General features: G+C 39.6%; 1 protein-coding gene across 2 annotated transcripts in view; it reads right to left on the reverse strand.

The window, feature by feature from the left end:
- The window catches only part of CCDC148 (coiled-coil domain containing 148), a 181,514-nt gene that overhangs the window by 59,380 nt on the left and 101,803 nt on the right, over positions 1–20,331 (reverse strand). For both annotated transcript variants that reach the window (XM_036254893.1, XM_036254894.1), the window contains one exon: positions 18,601–18,741. In XM_036254893.1, the coding sequence (XP_036110786.1) occupies positions 18,601–18,741 (141 nt within the window). The remainder of the gene's footprint in view (positions 1–18,600; positions 18,742–20,331) is intronic.

Here is a 20,331-nt window from a genome sequence, read left to right on the forward strand (position 1 = left end):
ATGTCAGCGGGGTGTTGAAGTCCTCTGCTATGATTGTATTGCTGTCAATTTCTCCTATGAAGTCCTCCAGAAGATTTTTAATATATTTTGGTGCTCCTATATTGGGTGCATATATGTTTATCAAGGTTATATCTTCCTGTTGGATAGATCCTTTCAATATTATGTAGTGGCCTTCTTTGTCTCTAGCTATGGCCTTCATTTTGAAATCTAATTTATCGGATATGAGTATTGCTAACCCAGCCTTTTTTCCCCTTTCCGTTTGCTTGGAAGATTTTTTTCTATCCCTTCACTCTCAACCTATATGAGTCTTTTGTTGTGAGGTGGGTCTCTTATAAACAACATATAGATGGGTTATGCTTTCTTATCCAATCAGATATTCTGTGTCTTTTTATCGGAGCATTCAATCCATTTACATTTAAGGTGATTATTGATATGTACTTATTTATTGCCATTTTTGTTTAGTGTGGTTATATTTTTCTTTCTATTTCTCCTGCTAATTACAGCAGTCCTTTTCATATATCTTGCAGTGCTGGTTTGGTGCTAATATATTCCCTTAGCCTTTTTTTTTTTTTTGTCTGGGAAGCTCTTTATTTGACCTTCTATTTTGAATGATAGCCTTGCTGGGTAGATTAGTCTTGGATTCAGATCCTTATTTTTCATGACCTTGATTACCTCATGCCATTCCCTTCTGGCCTATAGTGTTTCTGTTGAGAAGTCAGCTGAGAGCCTTATGGGGATTCCTTTGTAGGTGACCCGTTGCTTATCTCTTGTTGCTTTTAGAATTCTCTCTTTGCTTTAATTTTTGGCATTTTGATTATTATGTGTCTTGGTGTGGGCCTCTTTGGGTTCTTCTTACTTGGTGCTCTCTGTGCTTCTTGAACTTGAATGCCTTATTTTTTCACCAAAAGGGAAGTTTTCTGTCACTATTTCTTCAAATATATTCCCTAACCCTTGCTCATTTTCTTCTTCTTTGTGGACTCCTACAATGCAAATGTTATTATGTTTCCAATTGTCCCACAGTTCTCTTAAGCTGTCTTCCTGTTTTTTAATTGTTTTTCCTTTTGGTTTTCTGATTGGTTGTTGTTTTTTTTCTACCCTGTCTTCTAATTCACTGATCTGGTCCTCAGCTTCCTCTACTCTGCTATTTAGACGTTCCAATGTGTTCTTTATTTCTGCTATGTCATTCTTCATTTCTTCTTGGTGGTTTTTAATTTCCAACTGGTTGATTTTCAACATTTCTATGTCTTCACTCATGGTGCTCATGTCCTTACACATGCTGTTGAGCTTCCTCAAGATCATGGCTCTGAATTCTACTTCTGTTAACTTGCTTAACTGCACCTCATTTATCTCCTCTTTAGTAGAGGTCTCTTGTTCTTTCATTTGGCTTTTGTTTCTGTGTTTCACCATTTTGGCTATCACAGTGGGCTTGGAGCCTGCCAAATTTCCCTGAGGGTGTTGGTGTTCTGCTGTTTGGGGTTCCCTCTCTTGGGTTGGATGAGCCAGGTAGTACCCACGTTAAACACTACTGTCAAGTCTTATTTTCCTGGTTAGAGTTGCTAGCTCAGGGAATGGTACAGTTATCTGCTAGCTTTTTGCCTGGAGGCTATCAGTAGTGGTTACCTGAAGAACCTTGGCTGCTCAAGTGAATGAAAAACTCCCTCAGGTGGTCAGTGTAAGAGGATTTCCCGAGGGTGGGGCAGATGCTGGTTGTTAATGGGCCTCAATTAGCATTTCAGTGGCCATCGGGTTTGGTTGAATCTCTGAGGGAGGGGCCGCTGCCTCTCCCCAGAGCCCTGGGAAGTAGTAAGATGACCAGAGTCCTACACACCTGCAACTCAGCAAAAGCTCTGAGTGCCCTCCAAATCCCTAGTGACCCCACACAGTTCCAGTCCCGTCTGCCCTCCCACTGCCGGAGCCCAAGGTAAGTGGCTGCTGCTATTTTAGCCTCTGTCTCGGCTCTGCGCTGTGGAGCTGCTTGGGAGTTTAACCTGAGGGCTCTGCTCCCAGCTACGACCACTGCTCCCAGCCAAGGCTGCTACTCCCAACTGAGGCTGCAGCGCCCAACCGAGGCCGCTGCCAATCATGGGCTCCCAGCCCCCTCTCACATCTCCGCAAGCCTACCAGGATTGAGTCAGTGTCCCTGGTTATGTGGTCCTCCAAGCTGCTTTTCGGTTGCCTTTTCCTGACAATTTGTCTTTATTTTTGTTGTAATTCCAGTTTGGTCCTGGGAGATGGTCTGTGTAGCTTCCATTCACTCTGCCACCATTTTCCCTATCTCCTTTGTCTTATCTTGTATTCCTTGATTGTTTCTCATGAGGCTCTGCCACTGGATTGTTATGGATATATTTGGGCATTTTCTGTAGGCCTACCAAGTTCTCCCTTGTCTTGTCTGCTAAAACCTTCCTGTCCAACTAAGACTCAATTTTAGCATTGCCTCCTCAGCCTTCCTCCCTCCCCCTCTCCTCCAGACATAGCTAGACTTACCATCTAAGTCACTATTTATGTATCCTTAGCATAGCACTTTCCATATTGATCTGCATTATTCATTTTTTGATCCTTAGTACCTTGTATCATGCCTGAAACATAATAAGGCTTAATTGATCATCATTAGCTGAGTGGAAGCTTCTTCTGGTCTCTGGTCCGAGAATAACAAACTTGTGGATGGGAACTAGGCCAGCAATTTTATTTGCAGGATGATAAAGTCTGAACTAAGCATTTCCCTAAGGACAGTTCCATTCACTTTTCATCAATTAATAGAAACAGGAAGTATGTGTCAAGAATTATTGGCTTTACAAGCCTCAAACTAAAGTTAAGACTAAGAGTATTTAACTAGCCCTTTGGGAAATTTGTTCAGACATATTTTAAACACATTGCTTTTTAAAATTCTTTTTTTTTTTTTTTTTGTCCTCACTTGAGGACTTTTTTTTTTTTTTTATCATCAGATAGAGCTGGAGGGAGAGAGGGAGGAAGAGAGAGAGAAACATTGATGCGAGAGACATACATTGAGTGGCGGCCACCCACAAGACCCCAGTTGGGGTCAGGGACAAACTGCAACCAAGGTATGTGCCCTGAGCGGGAACCAAACCCAGGACTCTCTGGTCCACGGGCCGCCGCTCTAACTGATGAGCCAAACTGACCAGGACATCGCTTTTTAGAATTTTTGAGTGATCCTTGGTAGGGGGATTAGAAAGTTAGCAAGTTAGAAAGTGCTAGGAGTTGAATTTAAAGCTTCTCTCTTGACTTCCAGCTGAGGTTTCTAGAGAAACCTTGCTTTTCTGAAAACCAATATGGGCCCTCATTGTTCCATATCTCCTCCTATTACGTCTGGTTTGTACTGAATGTTCCTCTTTCATAGAGCCACATTTTGTTCATTTTGGTAAAGTTAAGCCAGTAAAAGTGTTAATAAATCACAGAAACTATTCCCTATAGTGATTTATGAGTCAAATAATGCTGGGCTAACTTTTCAGGGGTTTAAGATCATTTTACGTCACCTTACTTTTATAATCTTCCAAACAATTTGTTTCTCATTAAAAAGATGATGTTTATGGCATAGGAGTACATCAGAGTTTAATTTTTTAAAACTTGGACTAATATTACACAACCATTAAATAATATATATTTTTTACTCCTCTAGCCCAAGAATTATTATAACTCAAAATGAAATAAGAATTTCTTATTTACAAAAAGAAGGCAGAAAGTTAGTACCAAAGCATTATTAGAAAGACAGCCTGGTCTCTGATTTCAGGCAATCTGTATAATATTGAATCTTTGAACAAATAGACTTCTGTACCTTGCTCCCAGGTTATTATTTCAAATACTTTAATGACTTATTCAGGAGAAGGTCATAATTCTTAACCAGACACACAAAATATATTAAATATGAAGTTTAAAAAAACCCATTCCTTTCCTCATAAACCACCGAGACAAAGCAATTTATTTTTCTGGATTCTAATTTACCTGGCTAATTTTTTTATGTCTTAAAGATCTCTTTTATACTTTTGGCCTGGAATATATACAGTCACAAAAAAAGTGATGTTGTTACATATAGAAACATAACAGGACCTCTTAATAGAATAGTATTCTTTTTTCACTCTAAATTTTTCCATTTGTTTCATTTACATCACATTAAATCATCACCAATTGAAGTATGACTTTTCTTTCTATACAGTCATTTGACAATCATCTATATTTTGCCACATAATTTTTCACACATTTGTGTGAACTTCTGGAAGGTAAGAAATATGCCTTGTACTGTAGTATTTATTTTTATCTGGTATCAAACCTTGTAGATGAGAGGTGCAAGATTTACATTTGACAAACAAATCTAGCAAAAAACAATACCAAAAAATATTTCACACAATAATTTTCTTATATCAACTTACATAAATCCAAACTTATTAATAAAGCATCTATAAGGATAGTAACGATATGGGCATAGACCATCAGTGGGCCAATTTACTTAGTCATGTGGGTGTGGAGGTGTAGTTAGTACCAACAGAGCACTGGAACATAGTACTTCTCTAAGTCAAATTGTCCATGGAAGCTAGATTGTGCTAAAGTGAACATATCACTTCCATCCTCAAAACAGTTGACCCAATGTTATCTTTTCTATAATTTATGGTTTAGATATCTCTGTGGGCTTCAGTCCAGGACCTCCTAAAGCTTCTGAATAACAATTTGTCTTGGAAGACTTACTAAACAGGGCATTCTTTAAGAGCAAAGATGGAAAAACTCTCTACATCGGTAAGAAATCAAAGCAAGCCTTAGGGAATCACCAGGGCAGGGCAAACAGTGTGAGCCAGGTTGCTGGATATGGCACAGGTCTGCCACCCCAGGAAAGGGCTCACCAAAGGAACAAAGGCCTCTGCCAGCACATCTGTCTGAGAGAAAGATGCCTCTCCAGCCCTTGTCCAGAGGTCAAACAGCTCAGTGTGGGCCAGTGGTTGAACATTGGCCCATGCACCAACAGGTCACCAGTTTGATTCCCAGACAGGGCACATGCCCAGGTTGTGGACAAAATTCCCAGTGTGGGGCATGCAGGAGGCGGCCATTTGATGTTCTCTCTCATCGATGTTTCTATCCCTCTCTCCCTCTCCCTTCCTCTCTCTCTAAAATCAATAAAGAAAAATTTTTTTTTTAAAAAAGAGCCCTGACTGGTTTGGCTCAGCGGTTAGAGAGTTGGCGTATGTGGATCAACAAGTCCCAGGTTTGATTCCAGCCAAGGGCATGTACCTCGGTTGCAATTCATCTCCAGCCCTGGTTGGGGTCGTGCAAGAGGCAGCCACTCGATGTGTCTCTTTCCTGTCAATATTTCTCTCTCTCCCTTTCACTCTGTCTGAACAAAAATAGAGAAATGTCCTCAGGTGAGGATTAAAAAAAAAAGAAAGAAAGAAATCAAAGCAAGGTCTTTTATTTTCAAAGTAGAAAGTTAATTTTGCCACCATCTTGCCTGGTTATTTGAATTTAATAGGTCTCCTTTCAGTACACAATTCAGACTATTTGTATCTCAGCTGCTTATCAGTATCTTAAACTTGAACATTTTTTGACACCAATCTCCAACCTGACTAAAAAAGAAAGCATATCCACCACTGGTAAGAGAGTAAATTGTCACATTGTAGGACAAGATCAAGCATAACATCTGTATCATAGGGGTATCAGAAGGAGAAGAGAAAAAGCAGGGGATCAAGAATATATTTGAAGAAAGAATGACTAAAAACTTTCTTAATCTGGTAAAGGAAAAAAAAATACAAGTCCAGGAACCATAGAGAGTCCAAACAAGATGAACCTAAAGAAGCCCACAACAAGACACATAATTAAAATACCAAAAATTTAAGACAAATAATCTTAAAAGCAGCAAGAGGAAAGCAGTTAGTTACCTACAAGTGAGCTCTCCTAAGACTGTCAGCTCATTTCTCAACAGAAACATTTCAGAGATTGGCAAGAAATAGTCAAAGTGATGAAAACCAAGGACCTACAACCAAGATTATTCTACCCAGCAAAGCTATCATTTAGAATCAAAGAACAGATAAAGAGCTTTCCAGATAAGAAAAAAGGAAGGAAGTTTATTACCACCAAACCAGTATTATAAGAAATGTTAAAGGATCTTCTTAAGAATGAGAAAAAATATTTGAAAATTATAAAATGACAATAAATACATATCTATCAACAATTACTTTAAATGCAAGTATATTAAGTGCTCCAAGCAAAAGACATAGGGTGGCTGAATGGATAAGAAAACAAGACCCTTAGGTGTGTACAAGAGACTCACATCAGATCTAAAGACACTTACAGACTAAAATGGATGGGAAAATATATTTCATGAGAATGGAAATGAAAAAGAAGCAATACTTATACCAGACAAAATAGACTTTAAAACAAGGGCTATCACAAAAAACAAAGAAGGACCCACCAATTCCACTTCTGGATACTTATCAGAAAACAAAACACTAAACCAAACAGATATATGCATCCATATATTTACTGCAGCATTACTTACAGCCAAGATATAAAAGCATCTCAAGTATCCATCAGTAGAGCAATGGATAAAGAAAAAGTGGTGCATATATACAATGAAATATGACTCAGCCATAAAAAGGAATGAAATCTTGCCATCTGCAACAACATGGATGGGCCTAGAGGGTACTGGGCTGAGTGAAATAAGTCAGACAGAGACAAACAAATGCCCTATGATTTCACTTATATGTGGAATCTAAAAAGCAAAACAAAAAAAAACAAGCAGAATAGAAACAGCCTTATAGATACAGAGAACATTTTGACATTGCCAAATAAGAGGAGACTTGTGGGGATGGGTGAAAAAGGTGACAGGATTAAGAAGTACAAATTGGTAGTTATAGAACAGTCACGGGGATGTTTGTATAGCATAGAAAATATAGTCAATAATATTGTAATAACTAAGTCTGGTGTCAGATGGATACTAGATCTATCAGGGTGATTACTTCATAAGTTATATAAACCTGTAATCACTAGATTTTACACTGAAAATTAATATAATATTGTATGTCTACTGTAGCTGAAAAAAATTAAGAAAAGAACTAGCAAAAGTATTAAGAAATAGAATTTGAGAGTTAATCAGCAGAGACATATGCAAAGATGTATATACAGGTATGTCCATGACAGCCTTAAAATGGTACAAAACTGGAAATAGTATAACATCCCAAAACAAGAAATTGGTTCAATGTAATATTTCACGTAATGAAACACTACACAAACACTAAAAATTATATGGTAGTAAAACACATAAGAGATATTGATAAATGAGAAAAATTGGGTTAAAATAATATATGCAGTATGATTCTAGTTAAGTTAAAGTCCCTGTGTACAGAAAAAAGAATATAAGGACATTGTTAACAATTTTCTTTAGGATGTGGTTTAGGATTTGGGGTGATTTTTATTGAATTTTGTTTGCTTGTTTGCATTTTCCAAACTATCTACAATGAATACAATATACTTTATCATTTAAAAAGTATGGTTTTTAACAGTCTAGCCAATAAAAATCAGTATTTAGAAGGAACATCTAAAGAACATGACCATTATTCATTTCTGAAGTTTCCAAACTCTATTTCTGTATCTAGTCAGATGACAAGAATACTGTATATCCTTGTACATAATATTTTCATTTTTTATCACCTTGTACATGGCATTACTTTCACTTTCTATAGAAAAGTTTCACAAAACTATTATTTAACTTTATGCCAAAAGCCTTATAAAGGTTGATGCAATATCATGAGGATTGATATAGACTCTTCTATGAAATTTCTACTGAAAATGCTACCCACTGGGTGGTTTGCCTCCCTCCCCATAACACATGCTGCCAGCTCCCAAGGTGCTGAGATGTTGTCTATTAATAGCCAACAAGAGCTAAATGCTTCCTTTTGACTTTAGCCATGTTCAATTACAGCACCCTTTTTATTCTTGGTTTGCGGGCATAACTATATTCCCATTCTCTTAATTTTTTTTTGTCTCTCATTCTCTTTCTTATTTTCTGTTTTAGTGATTCCTAATAGGAAACAGATGGGCTGCTGAAAATTAGGATAAACCCAGAAAAATGCAAGAAGGGAACGATTGCCAAGGGAGGGTTGGAATGCAAGGCAATCTCAAGGGGTCATTCAGTAGCCTGGCTGCTCTAGAACATAGACTAGAGTCAGAGAAGGCCATATGGTAAAGGCCACCTGATAGGAGCTGAGACCTTGGGTGGAGGACACCGCTGGTCAGCACAACTCTGCAGGGCAAGGAGTTGTGGAAACAACTCTCCCAACCTCACTGTCCTCCCTCATTCACATCTCCAACCAGAAGCGAGAGGGTAAGGGAACCACTCTGACCACAGAGCAGAATGGAGAGTAGACACAGTCCAAGGGGAGGATGTCCAACATGATGGTACTAATGCCTTTTATTATAAATTACTTGGAGGTGGGTGATGTCTACATGCATGAATAAATAACATGAATCTCTTGTAGGTGGTGTTTAATTTGGTCACTTAGTGTGAGCATTTTTCCATAACAGAGCTGCCTACTCAAATGGGTAATAACTATTTTCTGCTGTGATGTAGTCTTAGGTCCTTAGAACATGACGAGCCAAAAAAAATGGGATAAACACATTAGTTATCTTCCTCTTAATTGAAATGCTAGGTGGATTAAAAAATAACTCTGATGTCTTCTTTAGGAATAAGGTCTATTTTAAGCAGGGGCGTTGAAATATTACATAATGAGCATGTCACATGTTGATATTGCTAAAATGAATTTGTCTGTAATCTTGTTTAATTTCTCTCTTTTCACTATTCATTAAGAAGGGAGTATATATACTGAGGATGTTGTATTTCACAGCCTGAAATGTCAGGGAGAGTGAAAAGTGAAAAGTAATCAAACCTCAGAGTCATTCAATCATGACTTCTTAGAGCTGCGGTGATTTTAGCATCATTCAATCCAAATACCTCATTTTACAGTTGAGGAGGAAAAATCTCACAGAGCCTACATAACTTGCCCAAGGTCATCCATCTTGTTAGGGCCTCCTCACATTTTCCTCTACACCTCCACAAAAGAATAGTTGCATACTGCTTTTCCATTAAATTCATTTATTCAACCAATATTTGTCGGGGCCCTTGTGCCAGGCACTGGAGATAAAGCAATAAAGACGACAGACAGCCCTGGTCGGTTTAGCTCTGTGGGGCCTGTGGACCAAAGGGTCCTGGATTCAATTCCCGGTCAAGGGCACATACCTGGTTTGCAGTTTCAATCCCTAGCCACTGTTGGGGTCATGTAGGAGGCAACTGGTTGATGTGTCTCTCTCACATTGATGTTTCTCTCTCTCTCCCCCCTACCCCTTTCACTCTATCTAAAAATCAATGGAAAAATAACCCTGGGTGAGGATTAACAGGAAAGAAAAAAGAAAAGAAAAACAGACATATACCCCTATATTCTAGAAGAGGAAGAGAAAGTAGTCAATAGTTATGTACATATCTGAGGAATGGTAAATGTTAAAAAAAAAAAAAATTAAGTTGGGTAAAAGGACAGAGTGACAGAGGAGGAAGATGCTGATTTAAGTTTGGTAATCAAGGTTGAGCATTCGAGTGGCACCCTGAGAGGGAAGAGAGTGAGTGATGCAGATCTGGGAGAGAAGAATTCCGGGCAGAGGGAACAGCAGCGGGAAAGGCTGAGGAGACATGTGCTGGGGTGTTCGGGGGGGGAGCTGGGGGGGCTGGAGCAGGATGAGAGAGGGCAAACGTGGCAGGGTGTGAGGGCCAGGAGACGTGGAGTGGAGTGCAGGGAGTGACATATCTAAAGTGCTTTTTTTTTTTAAATCCTCACCCAAGGATATTTTCCCACTTATTTATTTATTTATTTATTAGATAGAGTAGAAGGGAGGGAGAGAGAGAGAGACATCAATGGGAGAGAGGTACATCAATTAGGTGCATCCTGCACGACCCTGACAGAGGCAGAGATGAACTCACAAACAGGTACGTGCTGCCCTTGACTGGGAATTGAACCCATGACTCTTTGGTCTGTGGGCTGATGCTGTAACTGCTGAGCCAAACTGGCCAGGGCTCTGACATGACTTTTAAAAACATCACTGTAACTTTGTGTGGAAAATACACTGGAGGAGGAGGGTGGGAATGGAAAAGGAGGAGGCAGAGAAATTAACTTGAAGATTAAAAGGTTATTTATATAGTCCTGATTTGAAAGGTAGAGCCTTCTATTCAGGTCAGTAGGTAAAGTCATGTGTATGGGATTTGCAGGGCTGGGGGGGGGGGGGGGCAGGGAATAAGAATCAAAGATAATACCAAGGCTTTTGGCCTGAGCACTGGGAGAATAGGTTTTTATTTATTGAGAAAAGAAATACTGGGGAAGGAACAATATTTTTAAAGAGAAAAACAGAAATCGATTTGAGGCAGTGGGATGTGTGTTTGATGTTCAAGGGAGAAGTCTAGACCAGAGATACTAACTGGTATTAGTCAGCATATAATAGCATATAAATTATGTTGGTTTGATCGAGATCACCTACAAAGTGTACATAGTTAGAGGATTGAGCACTCAGGGCACCCCTAGACTTAGAAGTTAGAATGAATCCATCTAAGATTATTGAAAAAAGAAACCAGTGAGACAAAAGAACACAAAGAATTGCCTTCCTAGAAGCCAAATATCAAGTTTTCCAAGGAGGAGGCAGTTATCACTTTTTATCTTAATGTTCAAGCAAGGTAAGGACTGAGAACTGATCCCTGGAATCAGCACAGGGAGGTCAGTGGTGACCTGGGCTAGCACAGCTTTGCTGAGCGGAGGGACAAAATGGCTCAAGAGAGAATGGGCAGAAAGAAGTTGGAGACAGTATATATACGCTGGAGAAGGGGCGCTTTTCCTAAGGGAGGCGTGTGGGGACAAGGGAGATTTTTTTTTAATAATGGTATATTTCTAGGTTAGTAGGCAATATTTGTAGGCAAGATCTAGAAGAAAAGGGGAGAGGGTGGTGGGAGAGAGATTGGGTGACCTGGAACAGGAGAGAGGGAAGAGGGTGCAGAGTGTAAATAAAGGCACTGGCCTGGGACAGGAGCACAGACACTTGGTTCCCGCATGATAAAAGGAGGGGCTGGGGGTAGGGGTGGATTCTGATAGGGCGGCTGATGTGATATTGGGAGTCTATGGAAATTCGTTTCTTATGAAGTAAGATATTGATAGGTTAAAAAATCACGTCAAAATCATTAATATTTCCTTCAGTCTACTTAACAAAAGAACAGCACCAAGAAGGCAATTAAGGTGGTTTTTTAAAATCCATTCATAACACACACCTTATAATTGACATTTCAGTTGTGATCAAACCATAACGATCCAGTTTCTTGCAGTGTTTAGTTATCGGAGCTCATTAACCCAAGGAGAGAAATCCTGAGAGAACATGAAGAGTAAGGAGACAAACAGTGAAACTGTGTGCACCTGTAGAACATAAAAGAAATACTCCTAGTAAGCAGACTGTTGAGGAATTAAAATGATCAATCACCTAGCGATTTAACATTCCTGAGTAAAGACAGGACTAAACCCATGAAAATGACCCTAAAGCAAATCATTTGAAACCGAGATGCCTCAAAATTGATTAATCATAAAATGAACAGTAGTCCTAATGGTGGGGAGCATAGCAGTGTTTAAAATCATGGACTGTGGAGTTAGCCCTCCTGGGTTCAGATCCTAACCACACCTCTTAATGGCGACATGACTTTAGGGAATTCATGGATGCTCTTTCTATCTCCGTTTCTTCATTTAGAAGGTATGTTTGTACAGAGCCCTTAGGGTAGTTAAGAAGATAAAATGAACACAGAGCAATGACTTGCAAGCTCTCAGTTAAATTAAATCGCCGTAAATAATCAAGATGTAGTCAGAATATAGAGCCCCAAACTAAACCTGGAGTTAGCTTTTAAGATTTTTCTTTTAAAACTGTCTATTGCAAAATATTTTATAGGAAAAGAAATATATCTGGCTCTTGATCATCCAGGCGTTTTGTTTCTTTTCTTTTCCTCCATCTGACTTTTAACTTATTTTTTTTTAAATAAAAAATAAAAAGCTGCCCTGACAAAGAGTAGAAATAGTCCATCATCAGTTTGTCTGCTTTTAAAAAAGAAGTTCTAATGGAAATTTCACTTTTATTTTATTTATTTATTTTTTAATTCTCACTCGAGGATATTTTTCCATTCATCTTCAGGTTAGAGTGGGATGAGGGAGAGAGAGAAACATCGATGCGAGAAGGACACATCGGCTGGCTGCCTCCCCAACCCCGACCAGGGCCAGGGACGAACTGCAACTGAGGTATGTGCCCTTGGCTGGAATTGGACCCACGACTCATTGGTCCACCGGCCAACGCTCTACTGCTGGGCCAAAGAGGCCAGGGGGGAAATTTCACTTTTAAAGGACAGTTGAAACAGAAAAGTGAGCTTCTTGAACTACCATCTGCCTTTCTGCCACCTATGGACTCATATATTGAGAGCTGACTCTATGTTCAGTCTCATATTAGAAGGTTAGAATCAGTTAATTAATAAGCTTATGTTAATGTTCATTTCCAAATTTTAATAGCAAACCACGAAACATTATGAATATTTAAAAATTATATGATCTTTTGGATAATTAAACCTCCCATACTACATTAATTTCTTTACTCGTACAATATTATTCAGAGGACTGGTACTAAATATTCAGAAAAGAAAGTCTGAACCCCCAGTTTGTTTTTGGAATCATTTCCACATAAAATATACATTTATCTTGTGCTCTGAAGCATTATAAAATTCTGGCAGTTAATTTACCTATTAGGTTTTATAACTCCCATGTTTGGGGTATTACACCAGATTCCCAAGTTAAAAGACCAATAATTAAAAGAAAAACACTTCATCAAATTTGGACTGCAAGATCACATTTCTAGGAGTGAGTAATCAAGAGAACCACAAAACGCAGGGTAGGAAGGAATTCAACAGATTGGTCCTCAGCCAGATGGGGCTACTCCAGTGGCAGGTGGCTCCTTTTCAACGAGGAAGCTTACAGCGAGATTTTTGGGTGGGTGGATGTTGGTGTAAAGGTCAAATTGTTCAGAGAGGTTCAAAGACATGTTTTCAGGGTCCGAGGAGTCTATGAGAGTTCTTATATTCCACACTCTCCATTTTTGAAAATGTAAAAAAAAAAATAAAAAATAAGTGCTATAAGCTAATTTAAGATCATCTGAATGTCACTGCAGTACTGAGTACTACCACCGTGTTTCTGTCTGTCTGTGTTCACAATTCAGTTGGTCCTCAGATCCAGTTAGATTTCTCTCTCTCTCTCTCTCTCTCTCTCTCTCTCTCTCTCTCTCTCTCTCTCTCTCTCCACACACACACACACACCCCTTTACTCAAGGTTGAGAAGGAGCAGCAAGAGGGAAAAGGGGTTGGGAGAAACAGACCAGGATCTGGACTGGAAGGTGTCACTTCTGAGGTGCCTTTCTGCCAGGGGGTGTTTTCCAGGAGTGCTCTGGTTTTAAAGGCCCTTCCTCCCACTACCTAAGTCCCAAGATCTCTGCACCCTCCCTCTGCAACAGCAAGGCATTCACTGGGAATGAAAGGCAATTAGTCACAGGGATTTGAAGCAAATTGCAAAGGACAGTCTCATATCCTGCAGTTCCTATGGGCGTGCACACACACACACACACACACACACACACACACAAGCAATTAAAGGCCCAAACAAAAAGAAAAAAAAAAAAAAAAAGAGTAAAAGGAGAGTTGCTGAGCCTTATTGGAATCAGTGCAAAAAGCGTGTACTCTAAGGCCTAAACTTTGATCCAATGTGGCAAAACGAATAACCTGTATTGGCATAAAAGCAGTCACACTAGGAAGCCAGCAGGCACGGACCAGTGTGAGTACAGATGCCCAAAGTATGGTTAGATGGTACAAGGCCAGGAAATAAGAGAGGAGGTCCAGGCATGAATGGCTGAGGGCAAAGGTACTATGCTAATCACCCCCAAGTTCAATCCTTCATCACTCCCCACTGAGAGGGACAGGAGAGTCACACAGTAATTATGTGTATAAATGTACACACACAGATACACAGATCTGTACAGACTATGTCTATGTGCAGATATATGTAATTTATGTAGTTACGCTTAATTTAACTAATTGAAAACTCCAGATAGTTCCATCCATTTTGTATTTTTAGTTTGTTTCTATTAACCCTTTTGTTCTTTTGAAACTAAAAGAAATCCTTCTGTATTAATAGTAAGAGTGTCTACTGACCTAACCAAGAATTGCATGTTACCTTTGTGGCAGAGCAGACAAACACATCCCTTTAAAAAGATGCCAGAAAAAGAGCAATTTCTGTTTGCATGGAGTGACCTCTTACAATTGCAGGAAGGACTGGGTGTGCTATGTGTCATATGAAAGGCACTTAGTCATACTTATTGAATAAGTGATTAAATGAATTAATGAATTTTATTTTGACCTTTAGTGACCCCTCTGGGATTATACACAGTCTTACTGTTAATACGTCTTACTAGGAGCTAACATAACTATTCTACGTGTAACGTGGTGGTGAGTGAAGAGAAGATCTTACTGAGCCTGGACGGCTGGGTTTCAGTTAAGGCTGGAAGTATCAGGAAGGTCAGCCTGCTTCCTGCCAATAGAATTTGGGGAGTCCATGAGCATCCTTTTGTTTTATACTTTCACAATCCATTTCAGTACAAGCTAACAATATTTCAGACCAAAAAAAAATTTTTTTTGTCTTAACAGAAATCAGTGTTTCTAATAAAAATTTCCCACGAACCAAGTGAGCTGCTGTGGATTTATGGGGATTCACTCCATTAGACAAATGTCACATCCAATCCCTTCTCTCTCTCGGCCTTCTGTTGAGATGGCTGAGAAGAACTGTCCTTAAACTTCCTAAGGGTCCTCTAGTTTTAGAATATCTATGACAAACAGCCTTAATTTCCTGGAAGGGTCTTTTATGTGACTGAATACTCTGATTTTGTCACCTTTCTGAGGTTGTAACAAAGAGTTTCATATTAACACATTCACCTTTTCTCCATTCCATGCTGCCTACAGTAATCTCTTAATTCTAGAGTAGATTTGAAAGGTAAAACAAGAATACATTTGGGTCTATCAGATTTGAGGCAGTGTGAGTTTGCAGTTCAAGAGAGAAGTCTAGACTGGAGCTATTAACTGGTATTAGTCAGCATACTAATAAATCATATTCGATAGACTGAGGTCACCTAGGAAGTATACACACTTAAGAAACCGTTTTAGTCATCACATATGAAGTTCACTGCTTGGGCATGTGTCCGCCTAACTGCAGGACAGAATTGCCCTCGGCTTTCTGCTACCACGTACCAGGGATCCTCCTCCTGCCAGTTCCCAATAATATGTTCACTGACTTCTTCTGGGCCCTTGCCAGCCACATCTCTAACACCCATATTTTTACTAACAGCCTGTTCAAGGTATGCTAGTCTTTCTTCGATCATGCTCCTCAAATCCTTCCAGCTTCTCCCCAGTTTGCAATCCCAAAGCCACTTCCCCATATTTAGGGATTTGTTTTGGTAGCATTTTACTTCTAGATACCAAAACCTGTATTAAATTTCTTCTTTTATTATTCTTATTTTTAGTATTATTATTTTTAATCCTCACCTGAGGACATTTTTGCATTTATCTTCAGATAGAGCGGGAGGGAGAGGGGGAGGAAGAGAGAGAGAAACATCGATGTGAGAGCGACACATCGACTGGTTGCCACCCACACAACCCCAAACAGGGTCGGGAACAAACTGCAACCGAGGTATGTGCCCTCAGTGGGAACCGAAGCTGGGACTCTCTGGTCCGTGAGCCTACACTCTAACCACTGAGCAAAACTGGCCAGAGCTCTTCTTTTTTAAATTTGTTTTTATTGTTGAGGGTATTACAGATGTCCCCCTTTCCTTCCCTTTGTCTTCCTCTACCCCAGTCCCGCAGCTTAGGACAATGCTCATTAATCGTACAAGTCGTAAGTCCACTGTGGTGTGGCTGCCCCTCTGCTCATGATGTCACAAGGCTGACACCACGGTGTTGACAAAGCTGAGCTTTCATCTGGATGCTTTAGAGAAAATCTGCTCATTCTTGTTTTGGGCAGAATTCAGTTCCTTACAGTTCTAGAACTACAGGTGATAGGTTCTCACTTCCTTTCTGGCTGTCAGCCACGGACACTCTCCGCTCCCAGAAGCCACCCACATTCCTTGCCATGTGACCTCCTCAATCTTTAAGCCAAGAATGGTGGCTCATGCTCTTCTCATGTTTCAAATCTCTGACTACCCCTCCTGTGAGCAGCAAGAGACAACTGCTTTTAAAGGGCTCCTGATTAGGTCAAGCCTGCCCAGGTAATCTCCCCCCTTACTTATGGTTCTCTGTGCCATATTAACATAACCCTATCCATGGACCATTATACAGGGCATGTACCTCACAGGAGCAGCAAATCTCGGGGCCCACCTTCAAAGTCTGCCTATCACAGGTGTTGTTCATTGGCCTCTTTATGTCTCAACAATCCTGAAGAAGCAGAGTTTAAACTCTGGGAATTTGGTTTTTTATCATTCTTCTGTGCTGACATCCCCCCCCCCCCATTCTTTGCATTTTAGATGAGTGTATTATTAGATTAAGAAACACTGGAGAAGAGATCTTTATGATTTCATAATGAATTGCTCTCATAAGAACCCACAGATTCCCACACTGAGAGAATGGCTTTGATCTGAATTGGGAAGGTGCTATGGCTTCTCCCAAGCACAGAGCTTCTTGAATCTTCTGAGAAGTAGCACCGTTCCAGCCGCCTGGCCTGCATTCTGTTTATGGTAGTCTACCCTCTGTTGTTTTCGACTGTCTCTTCTCTTGCCTGGTTATCTGAGGATTTGCCAGGTCACCTAAAGGAAAGGGGGAGCCCCCAAGGGCCAAGTTTCTACTGGGCCTATGTCTCTTGGGAGGCACTGGTGTGATGTCACTTGAGGCTAAAGGTCACAGAATGATAGATTCCTCCCCAGAAGCGTCTCTGAGGTGAGGCTGAAGGTCAATGGCTGTGGCGTTCTTCCGACCGCCCTGGCAATGCACCCCATCCTGTACTCCTACAATGTGGGTGGTTTCAATGCTGAAATAGGAGCTGGCTCAAATTGAGAGAGACTTGGGACAGGCTAGAGCAAGGAAGGGATAAGTCTCTTTTTTATGTGATCCTTGGTTGAAAGCTCCATTTTGGGAGCAAGGCTGAAAATTTCCCGGCCTTGGAGTCCATGCAAGTCCAGCAGCCAAGCTCCTGAACGCCGTGAAGCAGAGCGACCTTTGTTACTCAAGCCACCCGAAGAGCCGCCTTTTCTCGTGAAAAGATGATGCCGACACCAGTGTTACATACCGAGCGTTTTAAGATTCATCTAGCACAGTAATTTTGTTCCTGACAATAGCTCCTAGGGACCGTCTGTAGAAAGGCACCATCTTTTGATTTTATCATGACAATAATTTCAAAAGTGGAGAGATGTTTCTGAAATATTACCATTATCACCTAACTGCTTATGAATCAAAACTTACCTGGAGTCTTGGATAAAACCACGAGAGTGAATATTATGTTCAGCGTGGGTTTGAAAGCACACACAAAGGTGATCTAATAATGTAAAGGCGGATTTGAAAGGAGCTGGGCACCTACCAGGGTAAACTTTGGCAGTGGATACAAATCAGAATGTTATTCCAACAAAAAGACAGTGTTATCCCATGAAAGACAAATCACTGGGAGAAGACTGAGGGCAAAGCTATCTCTTGTTCGGAAACCCTAAGGTGAGGTTTGCACATGGTTCCCTCTCTGTGGCTGCTCTCCTGTGAGAGGTGAAGACCAGGCGGGGAAACAGCACCAGCTAACAGAGCACCCGTCTCAAGTCAAGGGCACTGCCTAGAGGGGCTTTTCTGCCAAGCTAGGGTTAAACACCGACGCACTAAAACGTGTCACCAACATAGAAACTAACTGAAATAAACAGAATCTAGACTTTTGTTTAGTATATATAAAGGTAGCCAGAACTCTGGTGAGTACGTCTGAGTATTATATCATTCTCTATGCTTTAATAAATACTTTCTAAATATAAGAAGTATTTTTTATAAAAGAACATAAATATAGTAAAACATATGCCTTGGTCCTATAGAATTGCAAGAGGTTGACCGTGAATTTGGCTTAGAGCTTAATTATTCCTTTTATTACTGTTTGTTTAGTTGTTTTGTTTTGGTCTCTACAGCTTATCAACAGGCAGATAAAGGTCTTTCTGCCATATTTCAAAGTGCCTTTCCTTGCACTTTTTTTTTTTTACAGTCACTTACTGCACTGCAGACAACCAAATTGCCACCCCAGCCTACCTGGCCACTGCCATGTCCTTGCTTAGTGCAAGACTTAACGACAGCCACAAAACCTTCTCTTCTTTATCTACAGAATCTCTTCTCATCACAAGTACCTGAGCTTGTGCAAGTTAATAAGTGGGTTCTCCTCCATGTCCACAGATCTCCCTGAGAACTGCCTATGAAAAGTCCGTGCCAAACACTAAGTTTAACCAAAGCTCAATCAGGCAATTAAACATTCATTCACACATTCACAGCAACAGAGAATGTTATACTTTTTCTTTCTGTTCTTCTCTTTGTAACAATTCCTTCTTCTTCCACAATTTCTCTTTCTCCTTTTGCTTTTCTCTTCTTCTGGCAGAAATTTCCATTTCCAGTCTTGCTACCTCTTCTTGGTGGGCTCGCCATTGAAGAACCTGAAATAAATAGTTCATTTCAATAACTAAACATACTCAAGAGATTTTACTGGTCACAAGGAGACTAGGTTCTGTAACAAGCAGATGTCAAAGTTTTTCCAAATATATATTATAATTCTCTGTGCACATGAGTGTTATATGTGTGCGATGTGTGTGCAAGGGGTGTGTGTGTGTGCGCGCGTGTGCTTTAGTGTTAAAAGGAGAAAGACTCTTTAACATCATCTCTTTCAGAGATTCTTCACTTGGATTCATGGAGTAAAATCCTAAAGGCTCTGTGAATTGACTTCCAAGAATCTGTGAATTCTCATAAATAGTAGATAAAAAGTTCTCTGTTTTTGAACATGTGTGTTTTTCTGAAACAACAGTTCCAGTTTCTGTTCAACACTTTTTAAAAATTCTAAAATGGGCCTAAGATCCTAAAAAGTTTAATAACTACTGATTATTTCATTCTCCTTATTTTATAAGAGAAAAATGAGCCAAAATGAGGATGAAAAATTTTTTTCAAGACATTTAAAAGAACTTTGTGGGTACTAATAGGTGTGAATTGGTAAAACTATAACTGGTACAGCACTTATTGGGCAATATGTAAATATATATCACAATATAATGTATGTATAGCCTTTGGGAAAAATATATTTGCCCACTTTCAGGAAGTTATTCAAAGAAGACAATCAGACAAGCACACAATATGTACCCACAGGAATGTTCACTACAGTGCTGCTTAAACACAGAAAGTAGAAAGAGTCTGTGTCTGGCAGTAGGAGACAGCTTACATTAATTATGGCACCTTCATACAATGACTGCCGTTGAAAAAGAATGTTTTTTATCTATGTTCACTGACATAGAAAATGTCCACAACACATTGTTAGATGCAAAAAGTCGATGCAAAACCACATTTACAGTATGATCCCATTAAAATAAATATCGTTTGTGTATCTACACATAGAAAGAGATTTGGAAGGAGGTTTGCCAAAATATTATATTGGCTCTCTGTGAATAGCATCATTTCTTAGAATTTTAAATTTTTACTCTTTAAGCCTTTAAGTGCTGAAGGATATTTTTACAATAAATACATATTATCTTTGTAAGCAAGAAACCAAACAAACTAATACAATAAAAACAAATACTTACATGCTCCATGTACACATGTAGCTAAGGAAGCAGAGAGGAGGGAGATAGAGATGTGTGGAATTATTTTTAGTAAAGGAAGAAACGGACATTCCCAATTAAATACCTTATATTACATATTTGATGTAAGCATGACTAACTATGGTAATACATAAAATCAAAATTGAATAAATAACATGTCCTAAAATATGATGAATTAAAGTGACTAAATAAACAAGCTTTTTTTTTTTTTTTTTTTTTGCACTTTAACTATTCAAAGTTTGTTTTCTAAAAAATATATTTACCCTATACAGTGATACCTCGGTTCTCGAACATAATTCGTTCCAGGAGGACGGTCGAGAACTGAATTGTTCGAGAACCGAAGCAATGAAACCAATAGGAAAGCGTGACTCCACAAAGCGTGACTCTCTCTCTGCACTCACACTGATGACGCAAGCAAGGCGCGCTGGGCCGAATGAACGC

Source organism: Molossus molossus, unplaced genomic scaffold (genome assembly GCF_014108415.1).
Source record: "Molossus molossus isolate mMolMol1 unplaced genomic scaffold, mMolMol1.p scaffold_m16_p_11, whole genome shotgun sequence".
Classification (NCBI taxonomy): domain Eukaryota; kingdom Metazoa; phylum Chordata; class Mammalia; order Chiroptera; family Molossidae; genus Molossus; species Molossus molossus.